At 49.8% G+C, this 15,153-nt stretch overlaps 6 protein-coding genes across 6 annotated transcripts; 2 read left to right on the plus strand and 4 right to left on the minus strand.

Annotated features, from left to right (window-relative positions):
* Positions 1 to 76: 76 nt before the first annotated feature.
* Positions 77 to 361, minus strand: H6S33_005279 (uncharacterized protein; the record flags this gene model as incomplete). The annotated part of the gene is made up of 1 exon (XM_044836648.1): positions 77 to 361. The coding sequence occupies one exon, from the start codon at positions 359 to 361 to the stop codon at positions 77 to 79; it is 285 nt and encodes a 94-aa protein (XP_044690492.1).
* A 67-nt stretch (positions 362 to 428) lies between these two features.
* H6S33_005280 (uncharacterized protein) lies at positions 429 to 881 on the minus strand (the record flags this gene model as incomplete). The annotated part of the gene is made up of 1 exon (XM_044836649.1): positions 429 to 881. One exon carries the CDS (start codon positions 879 to 881, stop codon positions 429 to 431), a length of 453 nt encoding a protein of 150 aa, XP_044690493.1.
* A 1,146-nt stretch (positions 882 to 2,027) lies between these two features.
* H6S33_005281 (uncharacterized protein) lies at positions 2,028 to 3,544 on the plus strand (the record flags this gene model as incomplete). The annotated part of the gene is made up of 2 exons (XM_044836650.1): positions 2,028 to 2,336; positions 2,387 to 3,544. The coding sequence occupies 2 exons, from the start codon at positions 2,028 to 2,030 to the stop codon at positions 3,542 to 3,544; spliced, it is 1,467 nt and encodes a 488-aa protein (XP_044690494.1).
* A 5,843-nt stretch (positions 3,545 to 9,387) lies between these two features.
* On the minus strand, positions 9,388 to 10,698 carry H6S33_005282 (uncharacterized protein; the record flags this gene model as incomplete). The annotated part of the gene is made up of 6 exons (XM_044836651.1): positions 9,388 to 9,447; positions 9,509 to 9,651; positions 9,715 to 10,007; positions 10,081 to 10,206; positions 10,261 to 10,382; positions 10,438 to 10,698. The coding sequence occupies 6 exons, from the start codon at positions 10,696 to 10,698 to the stop codon at positions 9,388 to 9,390; spliced, it is 1,005 nt and encodes a 334-aa protein (XP_044690495.1).
* A 14-nt stretch (positions 10,699 to 10,712) lies between these two features.
* Positions 10,713 to 12,787, plus strand: H6S33_005283 (uncharacterized protein; the record flags this gene model as incomplete). The annotated part of the gene is made up of 12 exons (XM_044836652.1): positions 10,713 to 10,726; positions 10,892 to 10,922; positions 10,972 to 11,146; positions 11,199 to 11,277; positions 11,392 to 11,472; positions 11,521 to 11,615; positions 11,700 to 11,834; positions 11,904 to 11,960; positions 12,012 to 12,164; positions 12,229 to 12,267; positions 12,526 to 12,533; positions 12,611 to 12,787. The coding sequence occupies 12 exons, from the start codon at positions 10,713 to 10,715 to the stop codon at positions 12,785 to 12,787; spliced, it is 1,044 nt and encodes a 347-aa protein (XP_044690496.1).
* A 1,657-nt stretch (positions 12,788 to 14,444) lies between these two features.
* On the minus strand, positions 14,445 to 14,822 carry H6S33_005284 (uncharacterized protein; the record flags this gene model as incomplete). The annotated part of the gene is made up of 1 exon (XM_044836653.1): positions 14,445 to 14,822. The coding sequence occupies one exon, from the start codon at positions 14,820 to 14,822 to the stop codon at positions 14,445 to 14,447; it is 378 nt and encodes a 125-aa protein (XP_044690497.1).
* Positions 14,823 to 15,153: the final 331 nt, after the last annotated feature.

Below are 15,153 nucleotides of genomic sequence, written 5' to 3' on the forward strand. Positions count from 1 at the left end.
ACCTAGTACCTCCTGGCCCGGCAGCCCCTCCCTCTGCAGGCCCTCACTCACCGTCCGCTGCGTCTGCTTGAGGAACTCATTGCGACATTTGACAGACAGCGCCGGGTTCTCTGCGATGCGGGCAGAGTCGCCGTGCTCCTTCATGGCGTTGAGCCTTGAGGATGTGCATGCCCGCCTTTGACCGCACGATAAACAGCGGCACCTTGAACCGCGCGCAGTCCGCCACGGTGCGGACATCGATCTCCTCGATTAACCGGTCGCCGAGGGCCAGCACGGCCCACGATATACGGCGAAATGGAAGTTGCTGCTGCAGTACTGCGTTCTGGTCAGGGCCGACTGGAACTCTTCCCTTGTGGGCCATCGCAGCGGGCCGCCGAACCGGTCCTCGGCCTCGAGCTGCGCGGCGGCTTGGTCCTTCTTTTGCTTCTCTATCGCCTCCTGCTGCTCCTTCGCTCGTCTGTCCAGCATCCGCCCCGCCTCCTCCTCTCGAGCCCTTGTTTCTCTTCCGCAATCTTGCGCCGGGCCTCCTCCTCCTCCTCCGCCTCCTCCTCCTCCCTCTTGCGCCGCTCCTCCTCTTCCGCCCTCCGAGCCTCCTTCCGGGCCTTCACCTCCTCACCGGCCCTCCTCCGCCGCTCCGCCTCCGCTAGCTCTGCCTGCCACGCCCGCACCTCGGCCTCCTTCTCTTGCACCTTCCGCCTCTCCAGCTCTAGCAGCCGCTCCTGCCGCACCCGCTCGCGCGCGGTGGCAACACGCTGCTCGTCACGCATTAGACGCTGCCGCGCCTCGTGCAGGGTGTCGTTCTCTGTGGTGGGGCCTGTGAGGATGATTGCGACGGAAAGGAGGGAGAGGACGACGACGGCGCCGATGAGGAGGGGGATCATTGGGGGTTTGGGGGGGGTGGCTATCGCTTTGTCTACTGTTAGCACGCCTCCACTCGCAGCTTTACCGTGGGCGCTTACTAGCAGACGATGTGTCTCTCTCTCTCTCTCTCTCTCTCTCGGTGGCCCCGCTATAGTATCGGGGAAGGCTGTGTGTATAGTGTACTTTAGAGGAAGACACCCTGAAAAGTGGGAGGGAGGGAGGGAGGAAAAAACACAACTCTAGAAAAAACAAACTTGCTATTTAGTTATGACCCGGTTTTCAGGCATCCAGTCGCCTAGTGAGTAATATAATCCGCGGTGATCTGCCCCGCCGACGTACCTTTAGACATGATGGCTGCCTACGTGTCTTGCATCCTGAAACAGCGTGGTAATGATCAGTCACACATGATCCATACTAGAGCTGTATGTAGCGGGCGCATGGACTCAAGGTTGCTGGGATCACCGAGAAAGTGCCTCCCAAACCTATATGTCTATATATTACAGGGGTATTTGTTTGTGTGCCTGAGTGATGGTCCATGATCATGACGGGCGCAGGTAGTTGGGGTTACTAATATAATATCGATATCTGCTTTCAATCTCGGTTTGTTGTGGATCACCACGCATACACGGAGCACATGTTAGGGTGCTATCGGGTGCAAATGGCAGCTAATCACGTATAATAGAGAGTCTCCTTTGCCAAGTACAAAGACGAGAATCGGGTATTGAAAGGAATTAAACCAAGCTGGCACCATCAAATAGAACAGACAGTTGCCAAAAATGATAACGGTAAAAGACTACAATGCCACGGAGGATAGGGATAAATGTCTACAATGCCGCAATTGCAACAACCAGCGTGTGAAGGCAAATTCTCACATATTTTCAACTCAAAAAAATCAGAAAATCTTAATGGGCATTGATATTACTAATTATATGTCAGAGGGGCTTTCGTGAATTTTTATCAATTTATTACATAGTTTTTAGAGCAATTTTGGCGGCCTGAGCTATGTAGGTGGTCAATATATTATAATAGAGTTTCCTTCCTCCCCAACAAGACACCTCTTAACCCGCTATTTATTTATTTTTTGAAAATAACCACCAAAAATTGTGCTGCAAGCACGTTACATAGGCCTAAAAGTCTTTATCACTTAGACTTCAACCCTCACCACAATGCCAAGCCCCCCCCCTGAAATGGTCAACATCCTCTCCCACTTGAGGTTCGGAGAGCTGGATGAAGACCTGACTGGCCTAAGCAACTCCAACGTTCTCACCACCCAAGCCGCCGAGATGCTCGAAGCGGAGACCACTTCTCACACTGAACGTCTCTTTCTTACCCTTCTACTGGGCATGGTCAACCAAAACGCCATTCTGCAAAGACAGATCGAAGGACTCAAGGACGACTTCGAAGAAGTCATGACCAAACACTCCAACCTGAACACGACAATCACCAACCGCCTCGAACGAATCGAAGGCCGCCTCGTCACCCCCCCCCCCGGCTGCAACCCCCCCCCCCCCAACGTACCCGTCAGCCCGCGCCCCCCCCAAATCCAGCCCCCAAACAGGACGCTAGGAACACCCCCCAAAACCAAAACGCCCACGCCCCCGCCAAATCTTACCTACAGGCGGCCCAAGAGAACCTCCGACAGTGGGAAACTGCCCCTAAGCGAGGACGCAACAAAATACATGCCCTCCCCCAGACCCCGAAGGGCGCTGCAACCTTCCCAGCATCCCAACGCCGCTTCTTTGCCACCAGGTCATCTCCAACCCCCGTCAACGCAGCTGAGCAAGTAGCAGCAGAGCTATCCGTGGAGTTCGGCCGGCTCCTCGCCCGCAGCAAACAAGTCGCTCCCGTCACAGCCCTTACAGTCTCAATCAGTGCGAGAGGAACTATCACGGTCCTCCCCCCTCCCACCGTCCCATCCACGACCTACACCCACTGGTTTGAAGCCATGACCGCTGTTGTGAACAACAAAATAGGCACCCCAGAAAACCCTTACTCCACCTTCCGCCCGGCCCCGACAGATGTCGATATTGCCATATACAGCATCCCACTCTTTGCAGTCCCAGACAAAGAAACCCTGGACAACACCTTCCCAGAAGCCTTCAGCCTAGCCTCCGGAATTACCCCCATCGCCACACGCTTCCTGAACAAGGACGACGCCTCCCGAAATGCGAAAGCCACATCCACAGTTGTCGTCACAGTCTCCTCTACTGACGCTGCCTCAATTGGCGACTCAATCCGCCTATTCTCCAAACCTCGCCGCTACGTACCCATGTGGTCAGCCTCACCCACAACGCAATGCAAGAGATGTTGGAAATTCGGCCATGCCCTTAAGGGATGTCGAGAACTTTTCGTGAAATGCCCAATCTGCACCAAAGACCATGACCGCCGCGGTCACCGGTGCGTAATCTATACCTGCCCCGGATTCCAAACACCGACTCCCTCATGCTGCGCAGTCTCACCGGCCAAATCCGCAAACTGCGGCGGCAACCACGCCGCCGACTCCAAGTCATGCCCCACATACTTAGCCATCATCAACAGGAATAAGACCACGCCGCCCCTCCCCCCTGCGGAATCCTTCACGGCCATGGACATCAAACCCGAAAACGATGCCTCCCCCAGTAACCCCAGTACAAATACAGTCTCCACACCCACCACACCCGCCCCCCTCACAACCCAATCATAAAATATGACGGACACAATAAAAGACCCATCATTCCTCCGCATCATACAACACAATTGCGCAAACAGCAACCAAGTGCTCCTCACACTCTTTTCGATCCCAATGATCCACCAAGCCCATATAATTGCAGTTCAAGAACCTCCCCTCCATAACGGAAAGCCCCCCTCAGTACCATCCTTTACACTGCTTTGCCCCTCGCCCACCAGAGCAGAGGATTAAATTTTCTCATGCATCTACCTCAACATCAATATCCTCGACAAGAACTCCTTCGCTACCCTTCCATCACACAGAGGAGATATTGTCTCCGTCAACCTCTTCTGCAAAACCAATACAAACACCCACCTAACCGTTACGATAACCAGCCTATACAATAGACAGCTGGACAACATCACCCGGTCGCTCAGCCCTCTAAACATCTTCAGCGCGTCCGACAACCCATGCCTAATCTTAGGAGACTTCAACATCCACTCCCCCTCCGCCGACCCCCTCCGCTCCCTCTCCCAACGAAAACTCCGCCTGTAACGGCAGCTATGTACTTTGGTTAGGTGATAAACTGGAACGAGGGAAGGAGGTATTGTGCAGTGGAATTAGGATTTGTAATGGGGATTTCCGTTATGTTCTTTTGGTTTCTGTTACGCGAAGGTATTAGTCATCGTTGGGTTATGGATGGATATATAAGGGGGTGTTGTCTCGTGCTTTTGTCTGTTTTCCTTCCTCTCTTCTTCTTTACGCAACCTCTGCATTCTACTCGCTCGCCTCTGGTTCGCGATAGGATTTCTTTCCCCCGAGACGGAGTTATACTGATTCTCGAATTGCTTCGGTCCCTGAACTTCCTTCGCTCGACACCCCCAATTCTTTGGTCGTTCGGTGCCCTCATGGGATGCGTCCACCGTTCACCCCTCGCCAAAATAACGGCTACTCTCGAAAGCCGTCTTCGCCCCTCCTTATTTTCACTCACCGCACGAGTGATCCCACACGTCGGGTACGCACACTGTCAGTAATCTCTAGTCAGCGAGAACCTACTGCCAAAGCGCTCGACAGCCCGCGAAGTTAGCGACCTTTCGGTCGCGAAATTATCGTCAAATTTTTACCCGAGGTCCCGTGACCTTACCCCTCTTTATCGGCCCTAACCAGGCCACCCATTTTTAACCGAGGCGGCCCGCTCCCCTCACCCCAACCGAACCGGTCTCCGAGACCACTCCTCAACACAATACGGTCGGCACTTTCGATTGCGACCCCCATACATACTGAGCCTTCGGCTCACCCCTTCTTGCATGTCCCCTCCAGAGGACACTACCTCAACTACGACTCGGGCACAGTCTTTAGCCGTTGCTCCAGGGACCGACGACCCCACCCATTCTTACTTGACCTACCGGTCACCATTCCTCAATTCCTCGCTGCCTGACAACCAGATGCCCGAGGACCCACTCTTACACCACCCCCCTCGCTTCTACCCTGAAGCTGTTGCGGTTGGCTTCTCCTGCCTTCGTGCGCGTGGTTTCCCAGTCCTGTTAAGGTTCGTCCACAGATATGACATCGGGAACGTTGGTAATAATATCGTTTCGATTGAACACTACGTTTAGGATTGTGCTCGCTTATGTAGTTGACGGAGAAGTTTGGGGTTCATTCTTACTACGGGGAGGTTTCTTTATTGTCGCTTAGATTCTGCTTACCTGTACCACTTGTTATTTGCGCCTTCTTCGTGCGTCGTTTACTTTTACTCATGTACGTAGTTCTCGTAGCTGCGGTAGTTAGTTTTTGTACTTTGTTTTTGCTTTCGGGTTAGTCGGTGGAGGTTGTAGTCGGGTAGTTAGGTGTGCGATAAGCTTCGGCTTCTAAGCAATATAAGTTTCTTCTTCTTCTTCTTCTGTATTCTATTCCACGAATATTACTTTTGTTCTACGCTACGTCATTGGGCTCATTTTGGATCTCCGATCAGGATTGAACCATCCCATAGTCTACAGTTACGAACATCTTCTACTACGTTCTCGCCTCGGTTGTATTCCTTGGCACTATAGTCTCTCGTCTATAGACCCACGTTATACCGCCTCTCACAACCCTACTTCGACACAGCAACCCGCTTCGGGTTCCTACTCTTAAACACCCCAGGCATCCACACCAGACTATCCCCTGACCCCAATAAAAGATACAGCGTGATAGACCTCGCTTTCGCCAACCCCCAGGCCAACGCTCTAGTCCGAAAATGGACCCCCCTATCAAACACGTCAGGGTCCGACCACCGAATCATCGCCATCTCAATGTCACTCCCATCAGCAGACTTCACCCCATACCAAACCCCCAATTGGAAGCGAACAGACTGGCCCCCCCTCATCGAAGAACTGAAACAAGCCGCGATCCCCCCATGCTCCATGCCTGCCATGGTAGACGACTGGTTTGAAGAATCTCTCACCGCTGTCACAGATCTCATAAAAACATACACACCAATGAAAACGATCTCCAAGTGTTCAAAACCTTGGTGGACAGGCAACCTCACCCAACTCTGAACCATCTTCCAGACAGTACACAGAGCATACAGGAAAGGGAGAGCACGCCCCTTCAAAATGAAAGCCGCCAAAAATGCCTACTTCAATGCGATAAAACAAGCAAAGCAAGAGCATTGGAACTCATTCGTTTCCAATGCCAGGTCTCAGGACCTCTGGAGACTGAAGAAAATTGCATCAAAGATGGAAGACCGTGTCCCCTCACTCCCAAACTCACCCACACCTACCCTCCTCAATAAGAACCTGATCAAGGTTTTCTTCCCACCCAGAACAGAAACGCCATCACCACCCCCCATCAACTACCAAGACGTGACACCCATAACCCCTGAGGAAGTCCAAAACGTCCTAAAAACCACCTCCAATCTCTCAGCACCAGGTCTGGACACAGTCCCATACACCATCTGGAAAAGAATCCATAAGGCAAATCTCCTCATCATAACCTCCCTCCTCAACCCACTCCTCGCACACGGATACCACCCCCTCTCCCTCAAAAGAGCCAATGGTGTCATACTTGCAAAACCAGGAAAGACCGACTACTCCACCCCCGCGGCATACAGAATCATCGTCCTTCTACAAACTTTCTCCAAAATTTTGGAAAAGATCGTCACACTCCGCCTTGCAAAGATTGCAACAGCCACAGGCCTTATCCACCCCCACCAATGCGGTTCCATCGCCGGCCTCTCCACAGCCGACGCCGTTACTACGCTAATACATGAGACCAAAGCAATGCAGCTAGCCAAGCTAAAAGTCTCCACCCTCTTCCTCGACATCAAAGGGGGTTTCGACCATGCCCTCAAACAAACCCTCGCCCCCTCCTCGCCGCCAGATCAGTCCCCACGTACTTAATTAACTGGACACTATCCTTCCTCTCCGACAGGCACATCACTCTCCTGTTTAAAGGCTCCCTAAAGATCCCCACACCAGTTCAAGTAGGGGTCCCTCAAGGTTCCCCCATCTCCCCCCTCCTTTTTGTCACATACATCAACTTCCTCCACAACTACGACCCGTCCCCCGGACTCACCCTCTCATATGTGGACGACTTCGCCATTACAGTCGGCTCAACATCATACCAGCAAAATATCACCATCCTCCAGAACCACTACCAGAAGCTTACAGCCCTGGCCTCGCCTCAAAATGTCTCCTTCTCAGTAGCAAAAACAGAACTGATGCACTGGCGAACCCCAAGAGACAAATCCACGATCTGCCACACCCCAATCCTCCTGGACGGACAGGAATTCCAACCCGGGCATCAAGTCAGATGGGTGGGCTTCTGGCTCTCCCCCTCCTTTAACCCCGAAACCCACTTCCTAAGGAGACTAGCCTCAGCAAGGTCAGCCTTCAGCCTTATCCAACACTTCTCATCTGCAGGCAAAGGCCTCTCCTCCCGCAACTGCAAAAAGGCCGCCACCCTAGCAATCAGACCCATGCTTACCTATCGCGTAAACGTCCTTACCCCAACCTTCGCCCTCAAACCAATGACGACCTTCTGGAACTCCGTACTCCGGTGGGTCACAGGGTGCTTCAGGGCCACCAACCGTAAGGTACTATGGGCAGAAGCTAACACACCCCCCTTGCACCTCTACCTACACTACCTTAAATGCAAATACGCCATCCGAATCCTACAAGCATCCCCCCTCGGCAACCCCGTAACCGGCAGGACAAGCCCCTCCTTCCCAACGATCTCCAACCACAGAACATACTCACATACTCAACTCCTCAAAGGACTCCCCAACCCCCCCAAGAAATGGAACTCAACTGCACTCAAAGGCGTCACTCACCTGCCCATCGAATTCCTCGGATCCCTCCTCCTCCTCTTGATAAGAGAAGACATTGCCCCGGGACGAATGAACCGCCATGCAAAAACCCAACTACTTATCAACTGGCAACTATTCTATGCGCCTCCAGACTACTACGCCCACCCCCTCTCCACCATCCCACTCCCCTTCAACAACCTCCACAAGTTCGTTGCAACCCGGATCCATCAGTTCAGGGCAGGGAAGAGCTACCTCCGAGCCCAGAAGACTTGGATGACCACCCACACCCCCTTTACATGCAAACGATGCAATGCAGCGGAAGAAACACCATAACACGTTATCCTCCAATGCCCCAAACTCGCCCCAAATAGGCACGGCCCGTTTCAAACTGTCAAATCGCTGAACGACATCTGGAATAACCAAACCCTCACCACAGCATTAGGCACCTTCATAGTCTCTACGAGAATGGGATACCCTAGAAGCACCCCCCCATCACCCCTCGCTACAGGCTCTACATCTATATCGACCCTCACATCGATATCCACGCTATCCTCACCCCTCACACCAACGGGACCAATACCCGCGATCTACGCTTCCTAGAAAAGACCTACATTAGGCACAAGGGCTCAGCCCAAAATATTTCCTTTGTTTTGCGTTTACTTTCTTATGTATATTTCTTTTGCGTTTGAAAAAAACTTTTGGTTATCAGGGGACGGGTTTGGAATAGTTCGAGGAAAGGTTTCTTTACGCCATAGTTTATACTGCATGCGACCATTCTGTACCTAGAAACTAGAAATGAAATGACTTCACACACACACACACACACCTTCCTCCCCAACAACTTACCCTCAAAAGTCAACTAAAATACCATCGAAAAATTCGGAAAAAATATAAAGATAATTAGAAGCCGATATATTTTTCAAATTTCATTCACAAATGAAAATTTGAAGTCCTGACAGCAGCTAAAGTATTGAACGAGGTATTACCAATTTGTCGTTGTGGCGTTGTAGATATTGACGTTGATCACTGTACTCTATGGGGCGGTAAATGTATCAAAAGTAATTTTACCAACGGTAGTAAATTATTTTACCACCGGTGGTGAAAATAATACCCTATAATGCTAATTTTTTATGATAAAAGCATAAACCTTTTGGCCAAAAGTGGCCATATAATGCCAATATATATGAAAATTGTCCACCGATGGGGAATCTCACCATCGGTGGCGGTATTTCACCACCGGTGGGAAATTTTCATAAGTTTTGGCATTAATGATTGAACACTTACTTATTTAGTATAGCGCAGCATAAAGACCGAAACTCAGTGTTTATACCGGTGGAAATGTACTAATGTAGGATAGCGTGCAGATACAATGACTGAAATTCAGTGCTTATACCACCGGTGGTAAATAATTTACTACCGTTGGTAAAATTACTTTTGACACATTTACCGCTCCATAGTCCTCAGTGGCATTGTAGTCTTTTTAACCGAAATAATAAAGACGGACGACACCAAATATAAGCTAAATACCAAACAAAAAAAATATCACAAATATGAAGGATCGGACGAGGGGATAGCAATATTGGGATGAAAATCAGGTTGCCTGGTTTGTCAGATAGTTTGAAACTGCGGCATAAGTATTTTGCACAGAGACCTGTTGATATGAGTTAGAGAACTGGTTAAAGAAAGAACAAGATCAAAAAGGGGAAACAGACTCGGGCAAGCCAGACCGCACTCAAAACCTTACGAAATTCAGAAAGGTCGTCAATATGAAGGGGCATTTTGCACTTTTCCCCCGGCCTAGCAAAGAAAAGGTTGTCGCCGACGCAGCGCATAACAAGAACCATTGAATCAGGGCCTAGATAGATAGAATGAGTACATAATGTATTTGATATCGAGTTTGCGAGATCCTTTAATTTACCGGCTTGTAGAACCCCCACAGCGGCCAATTGCTTCAACGTGGCAGGATCATGATTAACCACATTCTTGAGATCGTTTAGGATTGACCGACAGGCGGCGTAAAGCCTTGATTCACCGCTCTTCCACTGGGATGAGGCGTCACCGGGGTGTTGCTGGGTGACCTCGATAACGCCAAACTCAAGGATGCGCGGGGTGCTATATAGATCCCGCGTCCGAATTATGCCCTCAAATCGGTTCCGAGTAGTAATAACAGGCTGCGACTCATTTTCCAACGCATTAAGCTTAAAATCATACCTGTACGTGGGTGTCAGCGGAAAGGTAGAACACTATACTTTACTAAAGAAAACAACGTCAAGGAAAACCAAACCTTTGTATCATGATTTCAGGTAGATTGATGAAAAGTCTATCAAGTATGTTGAAATAAATACCTGCCCACACACCCACGCGCAGTGGTTGATGGAGTAAGTCGTGGGACTCTGTGAGAAGAGAAACCCTGCGCTTCAACTCAGCGAGAGCGGGGAAATACAGGCCAGTTGAATCATCTCACATCTGATCGTAACAACGGTCAACCCAGGTTTTCATGAATTCAGAATGTGTAGGCTGTTCTTGTGAAGAGGGAGAAATCTCCGACGTGCAACTCAACGTCATGCAGGAGAGGACGTCAGTAACCTAGGCCGGGTGTCAGCTAGGCAAACATTAGGATGCATAGGGCTATCAGACAAACCTGGTCGAATAACTTCATGTACGACAACAGGAAGTCGGGCACTGATGGTTCCTCCAGTCCGTACCCGCCGCCGCCGCCGCCGCTCGCAGATTCCAGATGACCATTTACAAGGTCCCAGAAACCGTTGGCTGCAAGGATGCTCATCAACTCCTTGTCTGACTCATCGATGATACCCCACTGCGCTGGATCGAGGTATTGAATACTCTTCGCATAATTCTGAACAACGGTCTCAAGAAACATCCCGTCGCGTAGGGGTAGCATCGTCAACGGGTGCAATGTGGATATATAGGTAGGTTGGCCCGTTTGGCAGAGGAACGCCAGTGCGGCAACTGCAATCCTCGCCAACTGTATTTTGGGCGAGGGAAATCACAGCCTGTTCTCAACAACCCCTACTACTGACTAATAAAATTTCACTACCCTCGTTCCCCACCAAGCGAGTTCATCACCTCCCAAGTGTGAGGTCCACTAAAGCTCCAGCCAATAAGGTACTCGCCATCATCCTTTATCCAGAATATCTAGCTAACCTTTATCTAGGCTTTGGCTACGGCATCTCCTACTCTCAACGGAAACGAAGCGAAGCGAAACACCGCTGCTGATCCTACCTTCTCCTGCAGCTGTGCTGCCCGCTGCTGCTCTGCCTGTTACAGCTGTCCTGTCTGCTACAACTTCTTCACTCGCTACTACTCTGTCCGCTGCAGTGGTCCTGTCAGTTACTGCTGCTCCGCCCGCTGCCGTTTCTCCGCCTGCTACTATCATGTCAGGACCATTGGAGAAATTGGGGGGAGATGATCCGAGCGAGGTTGATGACCCGGATGATTTGGCATTCTTGGTCGGAGGAGCGTATAGTATGGCAGTTTTGATGCCATTGATAAAAACACCTTTCCATACATAAAAACTGTCTGGCGAGGAATGGACCCGGGAGCTTTTGAGTTCTAGTAATCCTCGATTTATAAGACCGGAACTAAGGATGGAGAGATCGGTGTTTGAAGCTCTCTGTAGAATATTAGAAGAGAGTGGTCATTTGAGAAAAAGCCGGTATGTGTTTAATTCACTTCTTGCTTTCACTTCGTTAACAATTGATAGATATGTTTCAGTACAGCAGCAGGTTCATGTATTTATCTACATAGTATCGTCACCTGCGGCCAATAGAAATGCTCAAAGTCGCTTCCAACACTCTGGTAAAACCATCTCTCGTTACTTTCAGTCTACTTTGCGGGGGCTGGAGGCAATCGGTTCTAAGTACATCAAGCTGCCGGGAGCAGACACTCTTACACCAACTGAGATCACGCTGAATACAAAATTATATCCCTACTTCAAGGACTGCATTGGCGCTATTGACGGCTCATTGGTTCCTGCTCGTGTTGCTGCGGGAAAGAACTCTTTTGCATATAGATGCCGTAAATAGTTTACAGCTAAAAACATTCTTGCTGTTTGCTCATTTGACTTGACATTTCGGTATGTTTTAGCGGGCTGGGAAGGGGCAGCAAACGATAGTGGAGTATTGGACGATGCTCTATCAAAAGGTTTTTCTATCCAGTTTCCTAATTGTTACTATCTTACTGATTCAGGTGAAGGTTTTACTATACAGTCTCCGAACCGTTACTGCCTTGCTGATGCAGGTTACGGTTTAACACCAAACTTCTTGACACCCTACCGTAGAATGCGATATCACCTAAAAGAGTTTTCGTTAGGTGACCAAAAACCCCAGATGCTTGGATCGCTGGCTGGTTATACAACCTCCTACCTTGTGCTTCTTAAAGCAAAGCTTACGCATCTGTAGAAACGCGTTAGACGAAATCTCGTCATACAATCGCTATTACTATTCTATGTGTACCTGAACTTTTAGTACCTTACTTCCTCAGCTTAGAGCTGCTGTTAGGCTTTCGCACGATCACCGGCAGGTTACAACTTGCTGGTAGATCCTCGGCTGCCTCCAAGAGTTTACCCAGCTCCTAAATCTTCTATTTACCCAAACCTGATCTGCGAGGGAGGAGAAGAATCCGAATGCAACCAGGCGGAGATAACATACCTCCAAAACAGATCCGCGTGCGCTTTATTACCACATCAAACGCGTCACTATTCGTTAAGTTGTAAAAGTACTACAAGTTGAAGCTTCATAGCCTGAAGGTTTTTTTTCAGTGAGTTTCGCTGACCAATCGATCACCACGCCAAGCTCCACGCGGTGCGGGTGGTTCACAAATATATTGGCATAGATTCGCCTCTACGCTGCATGACCTTACCGGCCTCATCGACCCCACCTCAAACACACCTCATCCACCTCATCCTCCTCATCCTCCTCATCCACCTCATCCACCTCACCACAAACCCCACCCCCGAAATCTTCACGTAGTCCATCGCACCTCGATTCCCAATCCCACACGATACCCCTATACACTGGCCTCGCACACCCCCACTCCTTCATCTCTTGCACCATCTCCGAGCCTGGCATCCCCACAACCCGCTTTTCCCACTGCACCAAGGTTAGCCCGCCCTTCCCCGAAAACGATATACGGCCTAATAGCTATTCCCTGTTTATCTGTGGCACTCCACCGCGCCCAGACCCCACTCTCTTAGAATCGGGTAAGGGAGAGAGCTTGATCATGGGTTATCACTCGCCAGGCTTTTTCAGGTGACTAGGCACTGCACGACTACCGCCAATATGCCGATGACTTGCTTTAACAGAGATCCCCATTGATCCTAACCATAACAATTGTTAGCTTGGCACAACTCATGACCAACGCCACGATATTGCGCTCAACCACGACCTCAACCATGACGACCACACAATCCCGACCCCCCCACGCCCCCCCGACATGGTCGATAATCACCTGGATTACCGCCACTATGTGCATTTCGGACTTGGTATTCTCTAGCATGTTTATACGATAGGGCTCAAAGAGAGGTCGCCCTCCTCCCACATTCGTTTATCCGGCGAGGAAGAATTAGCCGGGTCACAAATTATCACTCGACAAGCCTACACCTTAAAAAGATATACATTTCTTTTTTGTGTAATTGATTAAAGACATAAAAAGATACACATAGAATATGCGACCGCTCTCAAAAGGCATGAATATTACCTTGATCGGCCAAATGATCACTGGTGTGGGGAAGGGACAAATAATATCTAGCTCGAATGTTCTTGACCGAGTATGTCCACCACGAATTAGGCATGACTTTTGATGGAAAAATGGATCTTTACAGTTTCGGAGTTTTGGGTCATAGTCCTGTACTTCTAGGCACCTAGTGGGCAATAACTAGAACCTTTTTGACTAGTCAGGCGAGGTACGGTGTGACGCAAGTCTAGTTCAGAGTCTTCGACGTACATGCGGAGTAAATGGGTCCGGAGATGTTAGTAGAATGGGATCAAGCTTTAGATATCGGCATCGCAAAGAACTAAATGGAAGAGTTGATGTCGGGTTATCATCGCGAGGATATGGATTCGGATGGAAAAGCTTTTATCAATACACGAAGTACTCAATACAGAAGAGTTGAGAAAGAAAAAGCAATGCACAAAACACGTCACTGGGGTGGACGGTATCTGAAACTACCTCAGCCTGAGCACGACAGATGTAAAATGAAAAGGAAAAAGTAAAGAGAAAAGAAACGAGTAAGAGGAAAAGTACAAACAAGGCAAGTCACTAGAAGACTAGCCAGAGGCGGTCGCCTAGCCCAGATATTTAACTTCCTCCCACTGAGGGGAATCATTCACCTCGCTCAACCTCCCAGTGACAAGGAACTGGCGTCGGAACAGAAGGGGGCAGATTCGGAACACGATCCTGTGCGGGAAGAATACGCCGAACAGAAGCCGAAGGAGGCCCGATAAAAGTGAGCTGGGTAAAGTGTGAACGAGAACAAAAAACAAACAACGTTAGAAATGGGAAAGGAAAGATGACATGAAGAGAGAAAGAGAAACACATATCCCTCGCAATAATCGAAACCACACAATCAATGAAGTAACAAATAAACAAGAATTATAACTAACACTAATGGCCGGGATGGTGTTAACATTATCGAGTGAGCGGTGGAGCCGGCCGAGAGGAATCGAAGCTAACACGTATCGATGGGGGAGCTGGTCCATGGGAATCGAAGCTAACACCACTAGCAGCAGGCACGATCCTCTCGGTAGAATCAAATTCCCTATATCTACCAGCATGCGCAGGAAAGACCTGCTTCGTAGAACCAAAGTCCATATATCCACGAACACGGTCGTTGAGGACAATTGGCGTCCCCCCTCCTGCTCGCCCCTCGACAGTTCCGCCTGTGCCGTAATGCGACACAATGATAGGCGCACCGTCCTTAACCCCGCTGTAGGGATGCAGGTTGTAGGGGATGCCAGAGACAATAATCGGTGTGCCGATTTCCCGGGTTGTGGTTGGAGAAATCATTGTAGGGGGTTTTCGAAGAGAAGCGTATGAGGATGTATCAAGTGAGTACAAGAGAGGTGGATATTTCTTATAAAGGTGTAGGAATCCGGTGACGTGCAGGTTTGTGCTGCTAGACGACTTCCCTAGCAACCCTCACACGAATGGTCAACGCAGACTGGTTTCTGTGCCAACTTTTCAAGTGAGCGCATGAGATTACGAGTAGATGACGTGCAAAAGAGAAAGAATCTTCACTGTAACCATCTGTAACCGGCTTCTTCGTCAATCATCAGCTGTTCGAGCGAGGGGAGATACGAGGTATATGGCTTGGCTGACGATAGCGGTGGATGCCTAA

The sequence above is a fragment of the Morchella sextelata genome (assembly GCF_020137385.1).
Source record: "Morchella sextelata strain SCLS chromosome Unknown scls_19, whole genome shotgun sequence".
Taxonomy (NCBI): domain Eukaryota; kingdom Fungi; phylum Ascomycota; class Pezizomycetes; order Pezizales; family Morchellaceae; genus Morchella; species Morchella sextelata.